General features: G+C 31.8%; 3 protein-coding genes across 3 annotated transcripts; 2 read left to right on the top strand and 1 right to left on the bottom strand.

Moving 5' to 3' along the window:
- Window positions 1–4,346: 4,346 nt before the first annotated feature.
- HELRODRAFT_179644 (hypothetical protein) lies at window positions 4,347–8,455 on the bottom strand (the record flags this gene model as incomplete). Its single annotated transcript, XM_009028448.1, has 4 exons — window positions 4,347–6,921; window positions 7,038–7,156; window positions 8,127–8,254; window positions 8,437–8,455. The coding sequence occupies 4 exons, from the start codon at window positions 8,453–8,455 to the stop codon at window positions 4,347–4,349; spliced, it is 2,841 nt and encodes a 946-aa protein (XP_009026696.1).
- Window positions 8,456–17,348: 8,893 nt separating this feature from the next.
- On the top strand, window positions 17,349–19,360 carry HELRODRAFT_179643 (hypothetical protein; the record flags this gene model as incomplete). The annotated part of the gene is made up of 2 exons (XM_009028447.1): window positions 17,349–17,441; window positions 18,539–19,360. 2 exons carry the CDS (start codon window positions 17,349–17,351, stop codon window positions 19,358–19,360), a joined length of 915 nt encoding a protein of 304 aa, XP_009026695.1.
- Window positions 19,361–21,554: 2,194 nt separating this feature from the next.
- HELRODRAFT_179642 (hypothetical protein) lies at window positions 21,555–23,367 on the top strand (the record flags this gene model as incomplete). Its single annotated transcript, XM_009028446.1, has 2 exons — window positions 21,555–21,892; window positions 22,962–23,367. 2 exons carry the CDS (start codon window positions 21,555–21,557, stop codon window positions 23,365–23,367), a joined length of 744 nt encoding a protein of 247 aa, XP_009026694.1.
- Between the last annotated feature and the right edge of the window lie 165 nt (window positions 23,368–23,532).

The raw sequence follows: 23,532 nt of genomic DNA, 5'->3' as shown, positions 1-23,532 counted from the left end.
TATATGTATGTTGGAATGATTGCGCGTATATACGTGTGCGTGTGTGTGAGAAACATTGATAACTGGATTGATGGATAGATGTTTAGACGAATAGACGGACAGTTGAATAAATGGATGATGATAGATGGACGAATGGATGAATGATAACGTGGTTTGATAATGATGATTGGGAAAAGAACATTTTTCTGAACGATGTTTTCCTATCTGAATACGACGATCGTATTGGTGTGAATTCTGAGGCTATATTATGTTACATTTTCATTTTTTATTTTAATTTTTTTTGAAAAAATGGTTAACCAACACATCTAGTCTATAGAAATTTCTACATATTGCTCATGTTCTGCACATCTGCTTACGTGCTTAAACATGCCTCCATGCAAATACATACTTCCCCATTCATACGCATAGTTGTACCTACATATCCGCGAGTATTATTTCATACTACGGGTATAAATATAGGTATAATACGGACGGCTATACATTAAAATTTTTTCTAGAACGCCTGTAATTATAAAGGGCATTTTTTCTGCTTTAATTATAACGTTGCTATTGGTTCGTAGGAAGACAGCGTGTTTCTACTGGATAATTTTTATTGCTTGTTTTTTTTTTAATTTTTAGAGTTTGTATATTTATGCGGGTTTAATTTATATGAGATTTATTAACTTTTCATAAATCAAAGTGTTCAGTTATAATTTGTAAATTAATTGTAAATATTTCAAAGATGCAAACGTGATTTTATTTGCGCGTGTTGTGCGTGCGTGTGTTTTTGTGAAGACGGACACACACACACACACACACACGCACACACATAGACACACACGCACACACGTAGACACACACATGCAGTGGAAGAATTGTGTTTCATTGACAGAGCACGTTGAAAAGCAATAAATTATCACGAAACATCAGAAACATACCGCAGCCTTTTATGTAGTTTTAATTTTTTTGCTGAAACTTTTTTTCTCTCGGATTTGTTGTTAATTTTTTCTATGTTAATGATGAATAGCAAATACGAAAGATTAGTTTTCGAAACAAAATCCAAATTTTTAATGAAATTTTAGCATTTAACATTTTCATCTGATACTTCAACAAAGCTTAAACGTTTCATTACAAAGGAAAGATTTTATAATACAAAGCCAAAAATGTTTTCGGATTTGAAATACGTGCTCAGTGCTTGCCTATTTATTTGCTTTACTTTTATTCTTTTAAAAACTCTTTATCTAGCTCTGGAAGCAGCTTCATTCGACTTTTAGAAATCTCTCCAGTTGATTGTTCAGCCGAAAATTTGTCAAGATAATAAGTACATTTTAAAGTATAGACGGTTTGAATTTAGAGAAACATAAAGTAAGAAGATTTCTTCTTGCAGGAGAACATCTCGAGGCGTTATGTCACGTTTTGTTGGCACGCAAAAAATCGAAATTTGAAATGAAAAAAATAAGAAGAATAATAAAATGAAACAACCGAGAATAAAACGAAGCCGCGAAATTATCGATAGATATTTTTTCTTGGAAAAAGAAAGAAAAAGATAATGCAAATTTTTACCCTCGGATATATTTTTAAATTTCATCAAGCAAAATTTCTTCGAGAATAATTGAAATTATGATCTTGAAATATATATATGTATATATACATATTAACAATATGTGAATGAATTATATTCATGCGTCTGCAAGCACTCATGTGAAAAAGAGACCCGAAACCATTTGCTTAAATTTTCAAAGAAAAAATAGTTCTCTTGCCAAGGAAAAAATATTTTGGATGAAATTCCAAGTTTGCGCTTGTTAGAAATTACTTGAAGAAACTTTTTCGGCAGCAGTGGAATATTTGTCAAGAAAAATATTATCAACGTTGTTCTTCCTGACAACTTTAATTGCATACTTCAGAGGAATAATGAAACATTTTTGCTGAAAAAAAAAATCCAACTTCTCACGAGTACATTTTTTTCAAAACATAAAAATGACTGAATTGAAAGTTTTTTGTTGTAAATTTTGATTTACAACAAACGCCAGCCAACTCAAACAAATAACATTCGCGATATTACAAAAAATTTGCCAGATAAATTCAACAAAAACAATTTAGAAGAGACTTCTTTGAAAATGTAAAATTCCAGAAAAAAATTTGTAAATTTGTTGGCTGGCTGGCTGGCTGGCTGGCTGGTTGGTAGGCTGGTAGGAAGGTAGTTAATTGATTGAATCTCTCACTCAACTCAACTAAACGTTTGAGGTGCTGAATGGTTTCTGCCGATTGATCGTTGATTGAGTAAACAGATGGGTGAGTAAATGAATGAATGAATGAATGAATGAATAAATGAATGAATGAATGAATGAATGAATGAATGAATGAATGAATGAATGAATGAATGAATGAATGAATGAATGAATGAATGAATGTATGAATGAATGAATGAATGAATGAATGAATGAATGAATGAATGAATGAATGAATGAATGAATGAATGAATGAATGAATGAATGAATGAATGAATGAATGAATGAATGAATGAATGAATGAATGAATGAATGAATGAATGAATGAATGAATGAATGAATGAATGATTGATTGAACAAACGAATGAATAAATAAATGAATGAATAAATGAACGAATGAATGAATGAATAGACGAATGAATGAACGAAATAAAAGGCACGCCAATGAATAAATGAATGGATGAATGAATGAGAAATAGACACGTCGAAGAACTTACTCAGAAAAAGCAAAATTTAATTAAAATGACATTTCTCATTTATTTATAATCTCACACACACAAACACACACACTCACGCATACACAAAGACATACACAAACAATTCAAACCGTTGTAATGTCTTCACTACAATAAATTCTCTTCCTTTCAAATTTTTTTCAAAATTATATTTCTTTTCGTTTTGAATTTCTAGTATTTTTCAGATAAAGTTATTTAAGTATTTGGTTTAAAGTATTTAAAAACTATATATAAGAACTAAAAAATAAGTTAAGAAATACGAAAAAAATTCCGAGAATAATTTAAAGACATCCATTTTTCCTCAGAATATTAAAATAATTAAATGAAATTTTCTATTTCCCTTACAAAGGCATTGAAAATAATCTAGGCATATTTATTCTTTTTGTTTGTCTCAGTAGCAGCAGCAGCAGTAGTAGAGTCGTCATTACGCACGTACAAGTAAATGACATGGATTTTTGGGAACTTGTAAAGGAAGAGAACGGTCGATATATTCGTGTTTGTGAATTATGTGAATGTGTTTATGTGTGTGTGTTTGCGTGTGTGTGTGTTTGTGTGTGTGTTTGTATGTGTTTGTGTGTGTATGCTTGTTATAAAAGTTCTATGATTGTATATCGATTCTTTTTATCTATTTTAGACTCGGTTTTCAAGCTTTTATTGAGGGATAAATTATCACGATATTAAACCAGCGGATTTGAATAATGGTTTCATATGTAACGCTTAAAATAATGACAACACAGAATTACTGTTGCGGAGAACCACACAAACACAAACACCAACAAACAGTCAAGCACACAAATTCACGTACACACGCGTACACACACACGCACACGCATGCACATCTTTTTGACCACATGTGCACGTTTTCACAACCAACGACCTTCCAACAAAAATTTCTTATTGTAACCCGCACTGACGCAATCAATTTTGGCACTTGGCTTGGATTTCTTGGCTTCAAGAATGAACCACGCACACACACACGCACAAACACGCGCACATCACACGCACGCATACACACACAAATACATGCAATACGATAAACATCCACAAACATATTCTTTTGTATACTACATAAAATGCTTATTATTTTTGCACACACAAGGGACAAAACAAACAGTTCGAAGAGCGTAATGTTACATATGTAAACGGAGATGCAAGCTGTTTAGCGAGTAAATAAATTCTCACAATCAATCTATCCCTCAATTGTCGTGTGTTAATTGATTTCATTATTCGTGGCAGAGATGTTTTTTTGCTCGTGTGTTATTTTTTCCTTATTTTTCTGTTTTAATTCATTTCAGATTATCTAGATATGGACTAATTTTTAAGCCAATTTGACGAATCGCAAATTCATTCTGCTAGAGTTGGCAAAAAATAGGTAATTACGTTCGTTTAATCAAAATAGTTTCATTTCATCTGGTTTCTCACAAAATGATCAACATCGTAATTTAGCTTCTTCCACAAAAGTTTTTAAGCAATTTAGAAAAAAAACCGTTGACCAACAACAAAACGATAAATCTACAACACAAGTGAAATAAAAACATGCAACAACCACAATCAGCAGCAAGCAACAAACAAACAACTAACAAAATCAAACATCATCAAACAACAACAACAACAAACAAACATACTAACCATCCTCAACAGACTCGTTCCTGTTAAGTTCATCGTTACTATCATCATACTCGTCGTTGTCGTCCTCACAGTCGTTGTCATCACCGTGGTTACGGCGTTTTATGATTTGCAGTGATTTACTCTTTTTTCTGAGCAGGTTCTCCTTCTCTCTATCATTGATGCTTACGTCATCATCGTCATCATCTTCCTCTTCATTGTTGCCGTTGTTTGGTTTGCTAATGCTAGATTGTCTGTTGTTGCTGTTTTTGATGTTTTTAATGTTATCATTAATGTTGTTGTTGTTGCTTAATTTTTGTTTGTTTGTACTGTTTCCAGCGTTGAAAAGTTCGCGATTGTTGAAGAAAAGTTTTGAGTCGCTTTTAATGTTATCGTTGCAAGCGTCAACGTTGATGTCGTTACTGTGGCTACCACCGCCACTGCTGCTGCTGATGTTGTTGCTGCAGTTGACAACAGCGTCAAATTTCACGACCTCATTAACGACTTCATCAATTTTTTTAATCACGTCCATGTCGTCATCAACCTCTCCACGCAGAACAACTGCATTATCTCTTGCGTCGAAAACATCTCCAGCGTCTTGCTCCTCATCTTCATCATCAATAAATAAGGAGATGCGTTCGTATATGCCACGAGGGGTAGGCGCGTTTATCTCGCAACCAGATTTCGGTTTTCTGACTTCAAATTTGGAATCTTCCTCTTTCGTTGCGCCATCACTGGCTTTGATTTCCATGCAACTCTCACTTTTCATCATCAGCGCGAGGGCTTGCTGGGCGTTTGAAGGATTTCGAAGGTTGTTGTTTTTGTTGTTGCTGTTGTTGTTGTTGTTGTATTTTAGCGTTTCGTCTTCACTAGAATGTTCACTATCGCCTGTGTAGATAAGTTTGAGATAGGATGGGTAATTTTTGGTACCTTGTTTCACCAGCTTCTCAATTTTTCCTTTTTTCTGCGCTTTGAAATGAAATTCTTGTTTATGATGTTGTGGTTGTTGAAAGCTGCTGTCGGTGTTATTGTTGATGTTATTTTTGTTGTTGTTTTTATTATTTCCGTTGTTAGATTTTATTTTGTTGTTGTTGTTGACGTTGTTGTTGTTATTGTTAAGCTGGGCTTTATTGAGCGTGAAAAGGTGTAATGCTATTGAGGTGTTGACGCTTTTTAAATCATTTTCATTATTCGTGACAACAATATCTACCTTGCTCGCTGCTACGTTGTTGTTATTGTTGGTGGTGGTGTTGTTGTTGATGTTTTTGATGTCATTGTCAGTGTATCTAGTCATCATGTAATCATCTGAACTTTTACTGTTTTCATCGTGGTCATCATCTTCGTCATCTTCATCATCTTTAAGGAATGGGTTGCAATATATATGCTCATCTGCTTGATGTTGAAAGCAGGTGACGAGTTGGGAATTTATGGTCATAATGTTGTTGTTGGTGTTGTTGTTGATATTATTATCGATGTTATTGTTTTTGGTGATGACATTGTTATTGTTTTTAATATTGTTGCCTAGCTTAATAGTCTTGTTATTTATAACGTTGTCGCTGTCAGTGTTATTTTCATTGATGTTAGGATTATTGACATTAATGTCGTCTTTGCTAGAGGTATTGATGTGATTCTGACTCATTAAGTTTTTGTTGGTGTTGATTTTGTTGAGGTTAAGGATATGAATGTTACTGTTGTTGCTGTTGTTGTTATTGTTGTTGTTGTTATTATTGTTGTTGTTATTGTTGTTGTTGTTGGTCATAGTGAGATTGTTGTTTTCATTATTGATGAGATAGTTCATGTAATCTGTGTTGTTGTTGTTGTTGTCGTTGGTGTCATAATTTTTGTTTATATTGTTACTGTCATTGTAATTTATATTATTTTTAATTATTGGTGTGTTATTATTAACGTCAAAATTAGTGTCATTAATAACATTAATGTTCTCTATGATGTCTTTGTTGTTGTTGTTCTTGTCAACAACGATGTTGTTGTTATTATCATCAGAGTCTGTAGTTGTTGTCTTGATGTTGTCAATTATATCAAGAATTGTGTTAATTGATGACTCAACTAATGAAGTGTTGTTCATTTCGTTAATGTCATTTGTGTTAGTGTTGTTGTTGATGTTGTTGTTGTTGTTGCTGATGTCATTGTCATTAATACTAAGACGCGATGTTATAGTGCTATTTTGAACGTTGATGTTATCGAAAATTGATGTTTTTGCTAATGCGATGTCACATGTTGATGTAATTGATGTGGTTGTTAATGCTTCCATGTTAGTAGTGGAAGCTGGGTTGTAGCGGTAGATATTTTTCGGCTTGAATGTTGAAAGGGCGTGTGTCGTACGAGTACTGGCGTCATTCAATATTAAATTCACTATGTCTTCCGTCAGTTCAATCATCTTTTTGTCGTTTGGTGACGATGACGAAGATGAAGATGGCGATGATGATGGGGATGGTAAAGACAATTCACTAATGTTGTTGTCAATGTCGTTTTTGATTATAGTTCTTTTACTTAGTTCGAAACTGTTAATGTTTTTGATGTTATTATTTGTGTTAATGTCATTTTTGTTGTTAACAATATTTGAGGTGTTATTGGTGCTGTTGGTATTGTTGTTGTTGAGTTTGTTGAAGTTGTTAATGTCGTCTGCTGGTGCAAAGCAATCACAATTTGGTAATGAAATAGTTGCCGTATCGTCCAACGATGAAAACCAAACCTTATGTTGATGTTGTTGTCGATGCTGTTGATGTCGCAGTTGATGATGTTGTTGTAGAAGTTGTTGTTGCTGTTGTTGCTGTTGATGTTGTTGTGGTTGATGTAGATGCTGTTGTTGTTCTTTGAAAGAAGAATTCAAAATTACTTCTTTGTTTAATTTGTTTGCGGTGTAAATTTTAGTTGTTGAAAAAAGTTTCAAAGACATTTTTTATCATGTTTTCAAAAAAAACCTCCTACACCTAATCAAGTTCTTCTAATTATTCATTATTCATATAAAATTTAAATTAGAATAATAAATGTAAATTAATATCCCAGCGTATGTGCTCTGAAATGAAAGCAATAAGGTAAAGAGAAATAGCGTAAATATTGAAAATAAACTTCAAAGTCCTAGCTCAATATTAAAGACAATTCACATTATTCACTTTCAAACGAATGAATGAGTGATCGAAACAACAAATGAAAAAACGAATGAATGAACAAACAAACGAACGAACAAAAACACACGAGTGAACAAACAAACGAACAAACGGATGAATGAACGAACGAGTGAACGTATGCATTGAAAGAATGCAACTGACAGTCTAATGCAATGTTGATGGTATAGGTTTAAATGAGATGCCTTATATATATTCAATGCATATACATATCAACATATATGTTTAGATACAATGTATATATATATATGTATGTAAATGTATATATATATATATATTTGTATGTGTGTGTGTGTAAATGTATGTGTGGGTATGTATATGTGTGTATGTTTATTTATGTATAGTATATGTATACACATTGAGTTAATGTATGCATGCATAGTAACCGTACGTACACCTATGTAAAATAATGTGTATATCTAATTCTTGTATAAAATGTATAAAGATATTGTTATATAATAAGTATACTTTTGGTAATCACATTCAAATAATCAATAATTCAGTAACAATGCACGCATGCATTACTGAATTGTTTCATGCATTACTGAATGGTGCCTCCTCTCAGAAAGCAGTGGCGTGCATGCAAGCTTAACAAGAGAAGCAATTAGCGAACGATCGTTTGTATGTTTATCATTTAATTAATTATTTAAATATACTTTCTCTGTAGTTTTTAATATACATAGGTGTAATTTAATTTCATGATAGCTCAACGGATAGAGTGCCTGTTTCTTCACTGCAGTTACTTGGTTCGATTGCAAACAGTTTCCCAACTCTCGGACACAGACTTTTTATATGCGTTATGGGATTAGTTTAACTTTAAATTTCAAGAAATAATTTTGTAAAAATCTATTTTACTTGAATGCAAATTTGGAAAAAAAATACGTAACGTAAACGAACCCTACTAGTTGAAAAAGAGTAATATATGAATGGGGAAAACATTCATTTAGTCAAACGAATCTTTCTCACCCGTAAACAAGCAATCCATCTTGCGCGTTTAACAACTCATTTTGCTAACAAACATTTCATTTTGCTAGCAATATTTAAAAAATTTTTTTTTTTAACGGTCCATGTTTCTTCAGCTTTTTTGTGAAATATGTTTTTAAAACAACATACAGGTTTGTTTTGATGTGAAAATCTATCATTTAAAATAATTTTAAAAGAGGTTTATAAAAGTTAACTCATTTTTTGAACGATATAAACTTGTTTGCTTGCAAAAACAATTTTTAAAAATTTAATTTATTCAATTAATTCGTATAACACTCTGAAGAACAAAGAGGAACTTTGTGAATGATAGCTATCATTTTAAAAATTTGAATCTGAAAGAAATACATCAGTTTAATTAGCAATCCAATTATAAGAGCAGTAAGATAAAATCATTTCATCTTTACGCAAGTCAAAATAACGAAGCAATTGTATGTATCTAGAAGAGCCAAAAAAATCTTAATAAATCCTAAACACCTAAGGTTATGTTACTAACAAGTCAATGAAATAGAAGAATTTCGCCATGCATTAAAAGTCGTCATCTATCCAATGCGAGTTGGTTGTGTGAGTGTGTATGTGTGTGTGTGTGGTGTGTGTGTGTGTGTGTGTGTGTGGTGTTGTGTGTGTATGTGTTGTATGTGTGTGTGGTGTATTGGATTGTACATATTTAAGAGAATGTATGTATTATGTGAATAACTGTATAACCTTTACATGTATGACAAAAACAACAGTTTTATCTCAATGTATATGTGTGTGTGTTTGTGTGTGTGGTGTGTGTTTGTGTGTGTGCGGGTGTGTGTGTGTGTGTGGGATTTTGTTTTCAGGTACATTTACTTTTTCATTGTTTCATAGTCCATTTATTGCTTTAAAATAGACCATTGAATGATAGAAAGAACAAAAGAAAGAAAGAAAGAAAGACCATGAAATAATGATTAGGAATGTTGGGATGATCTCATTCAAGATGATGATGATGATAATGATGATGACGATGATGATAATGATGATGATGATGATGATGATGAGGATGGTGATGAAGATGATGATGACGATGAGTGGTGGTGATGACGATGACGATGATAATAATGATGATAACGACATGTAATTGCGATTGTTTTTATTCTATTTTTTAGATCATTTGTTTCAATCATTTACTTCATTAATTTAAATAAAAAATACTCTTTGTTTGCATAGACATATACAGTAAAACACAGTTGAAATTAGACATTCAATTGATTCATTAAGGCAGAGGGCAATAAACAACAATGTCTTTATGATAAAAAAAACGTCTTGTTGTTTTAAGATGTTTGTGATTTGTGGCTCTTGCGAATTGTTAATGTCCAGCTAACATTCATTATTTATTACACACGGCTCTCTTCTAGCCTTCATAAATTTTTATCTTAAAAACAAATATATAAATTTACTTTTAAATTTTGAAAACAATTTCTCGTGAATAAAAACTTGTTCTTTTCTTCTTTGCGGTAAAAATAATTGCCAGGATATGAAAGATAAACCGGAAACTGAAAATTAAAATTAAAAAAAATTATTTTGTGTCTTTGGTTTGTTTTGATTTCGTGAATTGTTTCAACTCTGACAAGACGAATGAAATGTCAGCAGCATCGGCAAAACATTTACAATGAGCACGTGACTTTTAATGTATGTTTGTAATGTTTGTTTGTCTGTTTGTTTGTTCGTTCTTTTGTTTGTTTGTTTGTTTGTTGTTTGTAATATTTGTTTGATTGTAATGTTTGTTTACGTTTACATACCTGTCCAAACACGCCTACATCTAATTCTTCCTTATACATATTACATCTTTCCATTTGAGTAGGTTTACATTTCAGTAATATTCTGTTAAAAAAAACTCAATTAACCTCAACATTTTTCAATTAACTTTCAACTGCATGTTTAAAATTCATTTTGACTTGTTCAGATACACGTAGACATATAAGGTCAGGTGGGCTTTCTTATTATTAACACCTGAATGACATGCGTCATGTGCATATAATCTGCACCCTGGCTCGTTAAGATTGCCGTTCACTTCCCACGTTTCATAAAATTATTTTGAATGTGCGTGCCAACTTAACTAACTACAAAGGTGTGTTAATACGTTTGTATTGTTTATTTAATTCAGCTTTAATTCATAAGCAAAATCATCTGGTATCAAATTAATTATTGATGACATACTCTTTTTATTCACACTTTTCGTAAGTGTATAAATATAAATACTCTTTATTCTCATTTTATAGAATCCGGCAAACACAAAAATTAGTCAGAGAAAAAACAAAGAGAGGAATATAAAAAAGACAGGAGAAGAAAAAGAGAGAGAGAAGAGAGAAAGAAAGTAGAACGAAGAAAAAGAGAGTAAGAGAGAGAGAGAGAGAGAGAGAGAGAGAGAGAGAGAGAGACAAAGACGCAATTACACGTACGTTGTGGAATTCCATTATTCCAGTTTGCAGCACTATATTTTACTAGGGCCGCGTGACGTACGCTCCGAGTCACCTGATTTAAACACTTTTAGCAAATTGTTTTCGATATTTTTTTTTCCCACGTATTCTGTATTGGGTATTTTCCTATATTGGTGTTCCTTTGTATCGGTGTAGTTTCTTTTATTTCCAATTCAAAACGCAGTCAGACCTCTTTATAAAAAACTTCTGTAGTATAACGTTTGCTCGTTGCATGGTTTAAAGTTTTGTGTCGATTTTATGAAACATATGTGTGTTTCTGTTGAGTGATATTATTGATTTTATGACCCACCACAACTACACCATAAACAGTAATGTCATCTACAACTTCAAAAAACTCAACAGTCAATTCGAGAAGTAAAAAAACTACAACAACACATCATCAACAGCAACAAAAATTTGACAAATTCACGAATGAAGCCGGGGTAACATCCACAAAAAGTCACCAATTAAACTTCCAAATATGAACAACATCAACAAAAATGGATGTGTCGAGATTATATTTATAAACCAAAAAAAAACATTAAATGAATAAATAAAATTAAAAGTAAATCAATAAATGAACTAAAATATGATAACCACAAAAAGAGATAAAGAAGGCCTAAGCTGATTATAATTTATAGTGATCGTTTGAAATCCTCGTAAGATAGATGTGTCTAAATACCCACTGATGCATTTTGTACACACATCCATACATCAATGCATATGCATACGCTTGTCTATGTATTGTATGTGCGTGTATGTATTGCTATTTTTGTGTTCACTTTTGTATTTGTGTGTATAATTTTAAAAGAGTTTCTGTGTCTTTATAAAATTGATAGATTTATTTCAATGTTTAGAGGTTATAAAGCGATTTTAAATAGGCGGGAATCTTTGCAATACACATAGTAATGTGTGAATTAATTTTTTTGTATATATGGGTGTGTGTGTGAGTGCGTGTGTCTGTGCGTGCGTGTGTGTAAGTGTGCGTGCGTGCGTGTGTGTATGTGCGCTTAAGTTTGAATTTGTGTTTGCTTATTCGTATTTGCTTATCTATGGCAAAAGTAATTAAAAGCAAACAAAGCAATCTTATCCAATCATATTTAATGATATTATCAAATGAGAATGAAAAAAAAAATGGAAAAAAAAGAAAAGGCTTAGGATGAGACAGGATGAAGGCTGGAGTAAGAAGACAAAACAAATAAATAAACGTTTTATTAAGATTTTATATTCCATTTCTATTCATTTCTTTGCTCTTTTTGCATGCCATGCATCCATTTTTAATTGCATTTGTATGCACGGTTATGCGCGCTGGTTTGCCTTTGCTTATAAGTTTTTATGTTTGTCTCTTTTTGTTTATGTGACTGTGAGAATGCACGTGTGTGTGTGTGTGTGTGGTGTGTGTGTGTGGTGTGTGCGTGTATGTGTGTGTGTGACGTGTGAAGTGTGTGTGTGTTATGAGTGGTTTATTTGAAAGTATATAAGAAAAAATGAACGAACGAAAGTATGACTGAATAAATTATGAACGAAAGAATGACTGAATTAATAAATAATGAATGAATGCATAATTGAATGAACGAACGAACAAATGAATGAATGTGTATGGACCATATGAAAGTAGTTTAGATTGATGAAAGGAAGCTCCACTCACTAATGGTGTGTTTTAAAACATGGCAATTAAATACCAATGGTCATTGGATCACGTGATCTGATGATGATGATGATTATGATGATGATGATAACATTTTTTTCAATCTTTCACTTCTGCATACATACATAAATACATTTATTCATTCATTCTTTTTTCATTCTTTCAAACAAATTTTTTATTCGCCGGCTTTTACTTTTTTAAAAAATATGTTCATTCATTTATACATTCGTTCGTTCGTTCGTTTGTTGGTTCGTCCGTTCGTTCATTCAATCACTCATTAATTAATTAATTAATTAATTAATTAATTAATTAATTCACTCATTCATTCATTCATTCATTCATTCGTTAGTTCATTCTTTCATTGAGAACAATTTCTCACTCCTTCACTTATTTTATTCCTCCGATAAATTCATTTATGCTTTCATTTATTCTGTTTGCGAATGCTTCGAACCCTTAGATCACGGTTAGACGATGGAGGAGACAGTAGAAACGAAAATTTTGGCGAGGAAGAAAAAATTTGTTGAGAAGATGCAATGCTCACATAAACATTCATGCTCCTACCGTGTAAACAAAGTCTGCCACTACCTAAGAAGGATTGGCTACTGGCGCAGAGAGGAAGAGAGAGACAGAGAAAATGAAAGAGAAAGAGAGAGAGAAAGAAAGGAAAAGAGATAGGAAAAAAGAGAAAAAGAGAAAAAAAAAGAGATGAGGAGAGATAGATAATGAGTGAGAAAGAGGGTAAAATAAAAGAGAGAGAGAGAAAGAGAGAAAATTATAAAAAATGAGTTGGTTGGTTGATTGGCTAGTTGGTGAATTGGTAAATATCAGGGAAAAAGAAAACGAAAGAGAGATACGGAGAGAGGAAAGAAGGAAAGCAAGTGAAACAAAGAGTATGGAAGGGAAGGGAAAAAGTTTAAAATAAAAAATAAAAAACAATCGAGAAAAAAAAAACAAGAATAATAAGCAAAAAGCAAAAATTAACTGTATGAAACATGAGGAAAATGTTTGATAACAATAGAGAGAAAAAAAACTTGAAAGAATTGTTTGAAAGAAAACGTAGATGACAATATATATAGATGAATAGATGGATGGATGGATGGATGGATGGATGGATGGATGGATGGATGGATGGATGGATGGATGGATGGATGGATGGATGGATGGATGGATGGATGGATGGATGGATGGATGGATGGATGGATGGATGGATGGATGGATGGATGGATGGATGGATGGATGGATGGATGGATGGATGGATGGATGGATGGATGGATGGATGGATGGAGATGTATGGATGGATGGATAGCTAGATGGATGGATGGATGGATGGATAGCTAGATGGATGGATAGCTAGATGGATGGATGGATAAATAGACAGATAGATATAAAAGAAATGAACAGAAGGGACGCGCCAGCATATGCTGGCTGGTTGGTATGCCGCATTTTACCTGCGAAATAATTGTGATGTATTAAGTGCTGCGTGCACTAGTGTGTGTGTTTATGGCCACTCCTCAATTATTTAACAACTTTTTTCTCTCTCTTCTTTTTTTAACTTCCCTGAGAACAGAAGAAACAAATTTTTTTTTTTGAAATAATTTATCTCGTTGTTTCAAGTTTTGCTTTTTTACTAAAAAAATGAAAAATAAAACGTAAATTTTTAATTTAATTTATCTTAGGTGCAGTGTGAGCTATTTCAAACGGCAAATATTTCTCTTTTTCATCTGAATAATAAAAAATCAAAGCAAAACAATTCAGACTTTTGAAAAATAACTAAGAAAATCTAAAAAGTAACAATAAAAACTAAAAAATTATATAAAAAAAGTATTTGTTCATGCATGTGTAGCTAGCTAACGAGATAAAAACATACAGGCCGTAATGGAACGCAGTTTTTGAGTCGTTAAAGTTCACGCTTAACGGAGAAATTGTTGTCAGAGTTAGGCTTCTATCTGCGTGTTTTCCCGACAAAACTTGCCATTGTCTGCAGCTGATGACGTCTCGTTCGTTCGTTCATCGTCAGGTTTCGCCTTTTAAGATATTAATTTGACTAGGTGGAATTTTCAAACTTTGAATGTTCATTTTACGGCACGATTGTGCAAAACTTGTGAAAAAAAGATTCCTTTTCTACTAAAAGTTTAATTTTTTGTTTTAATTTCTTTTTGTTTGAGATTTTGAATTTGAAAAATTTTAAGAAGAAAATCTTAGAAAATCTTGGATGAACGTGTCTAAAGAGATAAATGTTGTATGACGAGGGGAGTACTTACTTACACGCAGAGTATAACGCGTGACAAAATGTCACCATCTCCATCGTCACCACAATTCATCATCAGATTATCACCACCATCATCGTCACAGTCGTAAAAACCATCATTATCACTCTCCCATCATCTCCGTCATCATAATAATCGACATCATCATCATCCTTTTTTGATGAACCATCTTCATCATAGTAATAATCTATAATATCACAATCATCCTTTGTTATCATTATTGACACGTCCTATACTACAAACAGACGACCATTAATATTCTAACCATTACACAATCATCGTTATTCTAATCAATACACTCATTTAAAAATCCAGACCTACAACATGGACACGCACAAACGCCAACGTGCATGCAATTTAGAGATTCTTCCATTTTAACATCTTAACTCTTTAGCCCGCCGATCTTTCTAATGCCAAGAAGGGGTATACATTACATTAGGAGAGTATTTATATGAGACATGTAAGCATGTATAATATACCCAAACATGTCGGTGTGTAATTTTGTTTGTATATGTGTATTATATGTAATTGTTAAGTATGTGAGTACGTTTATGTACAAGTTTCTCTCTCTCTCACTTTCTCTGTATGTGTATGTGTGTGTGTTATTGTGTGTTCGTTTGTTTGTGTGTATGTCTGTGTAAATAGCTAATTAAGATTTAGTGAAACGGTCTTTAATCCTTTAGAAAACTTCCCAGAAATTTTAGTTTTTCAATTTTCTTTTTGAAATAAAAAGCTTTTTTCTGAAATTTAATTTTTTTTTATTTTACTTGAGAAAAAATATTTATTTAGTATTTTTTTTTTAAATTTCCGTCTTATCTTTCAGGTAAATTAATTTATATTGCGCCGTCTCTAGTCTATTTTCTTCCTTCAACGACTTATAAAATTTCCAATTCTTATTCTATTAAAAAACATGTTTTAGATTATTTTTTGGTTATAATTTAAATTTAAAAATAAAGTTCTTTTTTGTATTTTATTTTAGATTAATTTTAATTTTTAATCGACGTTTTGTATACTTTTCGTCTTCCTTGATTGCTTATATTTTACGTTTTTCTCCAAAAAAGACTACACCAAATTTTTTCATATTTGTTGGCGTTCTTATACTTTATACTCATCTACTAAACGTCTCACAAATTTTTTTTATTCTTTTATTAGTTTTTCATTTTATTCTTTCTTCCTCTTCTTTAAAAACAGCAGCAACAGTGGCAGCAACAGTAGCTGCAGTCGCAACTTCATCGACTTCTTTCTTTGGAAACATCTTCCATGTGCATCGTTTGTCTTACGGTGTCAGCCATTTTTTATCTCCAACATCATCGACTTCCGCATCCACCATCATCATCATCTACTCATCAGCATCTTGGTCGTCATCATCTATACCATCATCTACATCATCGTCGTCCTCCTCATCAACATCGCTATCATCATCGTCGCCATTTTTTCAACTATTTCATCCTCACATATACATTCACCATAAAAATTAACGTACGAGTTACCATCATCGTCGTCATGTTAAAATTAAGTTAATTTTTCAAAATGTTGATCGTCGTTAATCATCGACATCGTCATAATTATCGTCAACGTTCGTTGATCCATCTTCTTAAACATTACAAGGTTCGTCCCTTCTTAATACACCCATGCTTATCGTCATCATCATCATCATTCTCAGCATCACCCATCTCCTTATCATCACCATCGTCATTCTCATCATCATTTTCATCACCATCGTCATCATCACAGCACAGCACAAAGAATCACATTAATGTAATTTATCCATGTTTTAGCATAGTTTCCATTGTTCCTAATCATCCAATATCTCACCATACTAAAGTTAAAAGCCACACGATTAATATTTTAAACATCATCATTCTCATCATCATCGTCGTCGACAACTACTAAGTATGAGTATCATCATCATCATCATTCGTAAGGTCTAATAATGTTAACATTTTTATTATCATTATCATCATCATCATTATCATTATGACCATCATTTTAATCATCTTCACTACTATCATCATCGTCATCATCATTATGACCACAATCATCTACTTATTATACTCCTTTATCGCTATTATTTCGCTCATTTCATCAGCGCCATCATCCTATAGAGCACATACACAAAGAAATTAATGACGTCATTTCAAATGGACAGTGACGTCACAAAATTTCTACTGCGCTCTATTTTCCAAGTAAATTAAGCGTAAAACATTTTTTAAGCCTATTCTGACGAAGACTACCTCGCCTCTCTTCAAAGAATTTTCTTGAATGATTTTTTTCTTTCATTCGACTGAATTAAAAATTTTAACAAAAATTTCTCCATTTCATTTTTCATTAGAAAGATTTTTATTCCAACTGATTAATTTGCAGAATTCAAAGAAGTTTCTATAAACGAGTTAATTGAGTTTTATGAACAAAATTTAGAAGACAAAGTATTTTGTTCCTTATATTAACCAATATAACTACGTATTTCTGTAAATGCATTCAAGTTTTTCAATTAAATGTCATTTTTTTTATAAAATACTTGACTTTAAATTTGGTAATAAAATGTTCGTTCCACTCTGTTTTTACCCTGGGTTTACAGTGGTTGTAAAGAAGTTTTCATGGAGGTACACTAAAGAACCTGCAAGCTTTGTCCAAGTATTGTTTACTTATAATGCTTTAATGAGTAATAAACGGTTTTAAATTTAGTAAAAGAAACAAATGAAGTAATAAATTGGTAAAAGTTTGTTAGGCAAACATTTTTTTATGTCAACGAATCAGAATTCAACTCATTTATAAAGAATACCCATTATTGCATTCATTACACAACATTAATTAATTCATCAAGTCTAATAAAAAGTAATTTAATTTGATACTTTCAATCGTATTTTAACAAATATTGTCTTAAATTTGTATGAAATATCTTGAATATTCGAACTATCAGCGAAGTACTTCATGATTATACAACCTTGCACCAGATTACTGAATTATCATAATATTACATAAAATTGCTTTCATGTTTATGCTGTGTTGGTTTAAATTTACGTTTCAGCATTTGGGCGAAATTAAGTTAATGTTGTTATTGATCTGTAAACTAATTACTTTTCTTTATTTTTTTTTGTTAAATTAAACAAAATTAAATATTAAATTAAAATTATAGAATGGTTTCAAGAGAATTTTTACTTTATCTTCAGTTAGTTTTTTACAACTATATTGTTTTAACTGGAAAATTAACTTTCTAAAAATTGCAGAAATTTAATTTAATAATAAAAGAATATTTTTTTTAAAATTATTAATCTTTATATTATATCATAAATTAATATAATAATAAGTTTATTAAATGATTATTCAGGGTTTTCTTGATGATGGCTTCTGTTATAAGTGACAACACAAAAATTACAAGGGTAAAGTAAAATAATTAAGTTTTAAAATATATTAGTTTTATTTTTTAATTAATCTCAATGTTTATTTTTTAAATTTACTTACTTTTTTGCCTATTTTTAGTCTTTAAACCATATTATTGAAATATGAATTTTATTTTATATGAAGCTTGAATTTATTTATAACAAAACACATTTTCAACTAAAAAAATAATTTTTCTAAAATTCCTTTTAAACTCAAATAGTCATATTTTCATGTCTTATCTATCTATTTACTTATATTTGTTAATGTATTTAGTTATTATTTTTTATCTTTAATCATTTATTACACCTTTAAATATATATTCATAACATAATATAATTTCCTGTTTATAGCCAGAAAGCAGTGACTTAATCAATCTTCTATTTGTCCCAGTGGCCCAAGCAGACAGACTAGATGACCAGCCTGTCAAATCGAATGGACAGGCAGCTAATTCTAAATTGAAAACTTCTGCTCCTACTATTAAAATAAAATCAGAAAGTAAAAATTTACATAAATATCCAACAAAATTCAACTCTGGTGAGTTGAAGAACATCCTTAAAGACAAGATCCCTGCTGCTAATCCTAAGACTACATCAGATCAACAAGATTCAGTCAGGGTATTAGAATTTTCTAAATCTACAATTTCAAACAGGAATGGGAATGTTAATTTTGAACAAATTCTGAACAATAATCAAGACAGAGTATTACAAAATACTGACAAATTGGTTAAAGAACATGCATATAGTGGTAATAATGATGATAATCACAGGCAGATGATCAAAGAGAATGTTGATTCTAAAATTTCTGAAATAAACCTGAATGAAGTTACCGAAGAAAATAGATTTGCTTCTATTGGTAGTAACGAAATAAAAAATGATGGTCACAGAAATGCTAATTTTAAAAAATCTTCTGGAAAAGTTGCAGGTGAAATTAATTTAAAACTTGGCTCTGCAGCTTGTGATAATAATCAGATATCATCATCTCCATCAGAGTCATCACATAAAACATCACACAAATCATCATCTTCATCATCATCTTCATCATCCTCATCTTCATTCTCACCTTCATCTTCATCATCATCTTCATCATCATCAATTTTTATCTGTTTCCACAATGACATGTGTGAACAGAGATCAATAATTGTGCCATGTGACACTTCCTTGTTTTTAAAGTAAGCTGTCTTGATATTTTTTGAAATTTCGTTTTAATTTCATCAATGTTTCATGTTTATTCATTGGTCATTGGTTAATAAAATAATGAAATAATTATATATTTATATAAAAATTTATTCTTCTATATTTATTTTGAAAATTTTATTGAATTTTTCATTAGTTTAATTAATGATAATTAAATAAATATGTTTATATATTATGTTTCTAATGGATTGCATCATGGGATGGTTAAATCCATAACCAATCTAGTTAGAAGCAAATTGAAACTCTCTTAGCAACTTAGAAATGGGTGTGTGCTAAACCTGCTTCATTATCATGTAATAACCAGTTTATGTGAGTGTGTGCGTGTGCGTGTGTGTGTGTGTGCTTTATTTACACACTTGTATTTATTTGTCAGTATGTGTAACATAAGAATGCATTTTCTAAACATGTGTTTGTGTAAAGGTTTGTGTTTTTATCATTGTAACATATGATAGTAATAATACTCATATTGATCTCTATTTTGCTAACTACTCACTCTCTAGACTAGTCATGTTATTTGTGACGTTCGTTTTTGTGTGCGTGTGTGTTTGTGTATGTGCGTGTGTGTGTGTGTGTGTGTGTGTGTGTGTTTGACTGTGTGCGTGTGTGTGTGTGTGTTTGTGTGTAACTTCAATTGAGTAACTTTTGTGTAAATTAGTAACTTTTGCATTTTGAACTGTGAATGTTTGTAAACATTCAGCTTGTTCTATCTGGTTTTTTGTCACTTTTTTGTTAGTTTTTTATTCTTTGTAGTTTGTTTTTGTGTACGTTGTTAGTTTATATATTGTTAATATTTTTATTAGCTGTAGTAATAACAATAACACTTTTAAGTAGCAATAGTAGTAGCAGCAGCAGCAGTAGTAGTAGTAGTAGTTGTTGTAGTAGTATTAGTAATAGTAGTAGTGACAGTAACATTATAAAGATGAAACTGATTTAGTTAATTGAATGATCATTCTGTCAGAGCAATATCACCTGATCATGTCTAATTAGAGTGATGTTGTTATAAAATGAGGATGATGGTGATGATGATGGTGATGGTGATGATGATGATATTGGTGATGATGATGATGATTTAGGTCCTGCAGTTTATTCAGCCCTTAAATTGTTTTTCATTTCAGTTGTTACTTTGCTCAATTGGTGTTCAACTTATTTTTTGCTCATCAGATATTGTTAAATATATTTTTATTAATGTTAATTTATTTAGAAATATTATTTTTATTTATATTGAATTCAAAATTTTTATAAAAATTTTTGTCATGTTTTATAAAAAAAAAGAAAGAATAACAACATCACCAATAAATTTTTTTATTATTATTATTATTATTTGGCTGCTAATGTGTCTTATAGTTAAGCAACACGTTGCATATTGAAAAAAAATGTTATCAGACGTATGTATTGCACATATGTTTCTGAACTAACTGTTGAAAAACTAATTTTTTTTTTCAAAACCATTGTGATACTAATTTTAGGTATAATATATTTATATATTTGAATAATTTTTAATTTCTGATATTTAATATTATTGTAGAATTTAAATTTATTTCGAGTTTATTTCATTTCATTTGCTGATGATTAAGAATCACATCAAGTCTGGATGTTTTTTTATAAGTTCTGGTTATAAGATAATTGGTCTTTAGGTATATAATATATGTGTGTATAATGTCTGTGTATGTGTGTATACACGTGTACGTGTGTTTTTGTGTGAGTGTGTGTATGTGTGAGTGTGTGTATGTGTGTGTGTTTGTGTGTGTGAGTGTGTGTGTGTGCGTGCGTCCGTGCGTTTGTTTGTGTTTGTGTGTGCGTTTTTATATAAGCCTTGAAACTTGCTATAAATTTGACAGCTTGTTGATAATGGGCAGTTACATTCAATATTTTATTATAAAAATAGTTATCAATTTGATGATAGTTTAAATTATATTCTATTTCTATTATATTTTTTTGTGAAATATGCTAGGCTTATTGAGGAGTAATTTTGTTTTAATAATACTAGTGTTAGAGTTTGATTCATTCAATTGCTATTTTCATTAATGATTCAAATTTGAAAATTATTATTTTTGGATGTGTTTTAGAATCAGAAACCTCTGTATGTCTAATATTCAAGACTGACGTTTATAAATTGTTTTAAATAAAATCATTCACCGTGGGTCGTATTTACTTTTTCAACACCAGGGAGACCATGTACAACCATCAGTTCTGGAACTACAATCTCAACCGAGGGAACAAAATCAAAAGCTGCAACACCAACGACATCAATAACAACAACAATGACGTCACGAATAACAACAACAATGACGTCATGAATAACAACAATGACATCAACAACGACAACAACAACAACATGTTTTTCTTGTTAAGAGACACAGGCGAGATAAGAAGATATGACTACTATCAGTACTACAATCGTTATCACAACCGGCTGCTTTTTGATAGATCAGCTGATTACAAGTCTAATGGTGATACCGATAACGATTACGTTGTTGTTTCTGCTGATGATTATGATGAAATTGTTGGCAAGTAAGTGTTGCGTTGTTGTAAAGTTATTTGGTGAGGTGAAATGTTTTGCATATCCAGATTTTTATTTTTATTTTGCCCTCTCTAACGTGTCCTGATGTTTATGTGGACTCTTGAATCGGAAGTTTCAGTTTCATTTTCAATATCTTCTATTGAAAATTGTGAAAAATATTGTGGTGAACAATATTTTAATTATTTAACAGACCGACTGATGTCGTGTTAGTATCAGAGCTGACGTCATTCGCAACAGTATCACCGCCGACAACATCATCTCCATCATCTTTTTCATCATCATCTTCATCGTCGTCCTCACCTTCTTTATCCTCATCATCATCATCATCCTCATCATCGTCGTCAATGTCAGAAGCTGATGATGATTCTATTAACAACTTCTCTAGAGATTCAACAACAGCAGAAACTATTTCTGTCACCGAGGAAGTCACTTCTACTGCGGTAAATACTACAAAAACATCATCAACAACAACAAAATCTTCATCATCCTCAACAGCAGAATCACGGATCTCTAAAGACTCTCCATCTGATATCCACTTGATAAAGTCTGCCAGTATAAATATAATGACAAAAACATCTAGTAACGATATTGAAAGATCATCGTCGTCGTCATCATCGCCATCATTGTCATCTTTTACATCACCTGCATATACACAAAATATTTTTTTCCAAACATCTTCTGCTGAGTCACCACTAGACTTTGCATCATCTTCTTCATCTCCTTCTTCTTCATCATTTTCCACCTCCTCCCCATCATCTTCGTCGTCGTCTTCACCATCATCTTCACCGCCATCATCATCGTCATCATCATCATCACTTTCGTCGGAAGTATCGTCATCGTCATCATCGTCATCATCACCATTGCTAGAAGTACCACCATTATCATCAACAATAGACTCAACATCATCTACAACAGTAAAGGAAACATTAGAATCATCACCAACGACTACATCACAAACAGCAACAACAACAACAGAAGGCACATCATCACATACATCATCAACCAAAATTACAGTAGATTCAACGTCAAAAACATCAGATAATTTAACATCATCACAAGTACCAGATGCTTCTGCAACAACAACACCACTTGCAACAGCAACCGATTCAACCACAACATTAACAATAGACTCAACAACAACCGACTCACCTGCAACGAAAACAATAGACCTAACTACAACCGACTCATCTTCATCAGTAACAATAGACTCAACAACAACAGATTTACCTGCAACAGCAACAATAGACTCAATAAAAACCGACACATCTGCAACGAAAACAATAGACCTAACTACAACCGACTCATTTGCATCAGCAACAATAGACTCAACAACAGCAGATTTATCTGCAACAGCAACGATAGACCCAACAGCAACCGACTCAAAGACAAAAACAGATCCAGCAACAACGGCTACCCAGACATCATCATCTTCATCATCACCATCGTCATCATCGTCATCACATGATGAGAATACAACAACGCAAACGTCACCATCATCACCAGACGAATCATCATTATCACATGTTGAAGATACGACAACATCATCAACAACAACAACAACATCATCATCGTCATCAAAACCGGAAGATGACATCAGTGTCCCGGAGAAAAAACCTGAAATGCCATCATT

The sequence above is a fragment of the Helobdella robusta genome, assembly GCF_000326865.2.
Source record: "Helobdella robusta unplaced genomic scaffold HELROscaffold_55, whole genome shotgun sequence".
Taxonomy (NCBI): domain Eukaryota; kingdom Metazoa; phylum Annelida; class Clitellata; order Rhynchobdellida; family Glossiphoniidae; genus Helobdella; species Helobdella robusta.
Note: the sequence above shows the minus strand (reverse complement) of the source record. Positions and strands in the feature narration are given on the sequence as shown.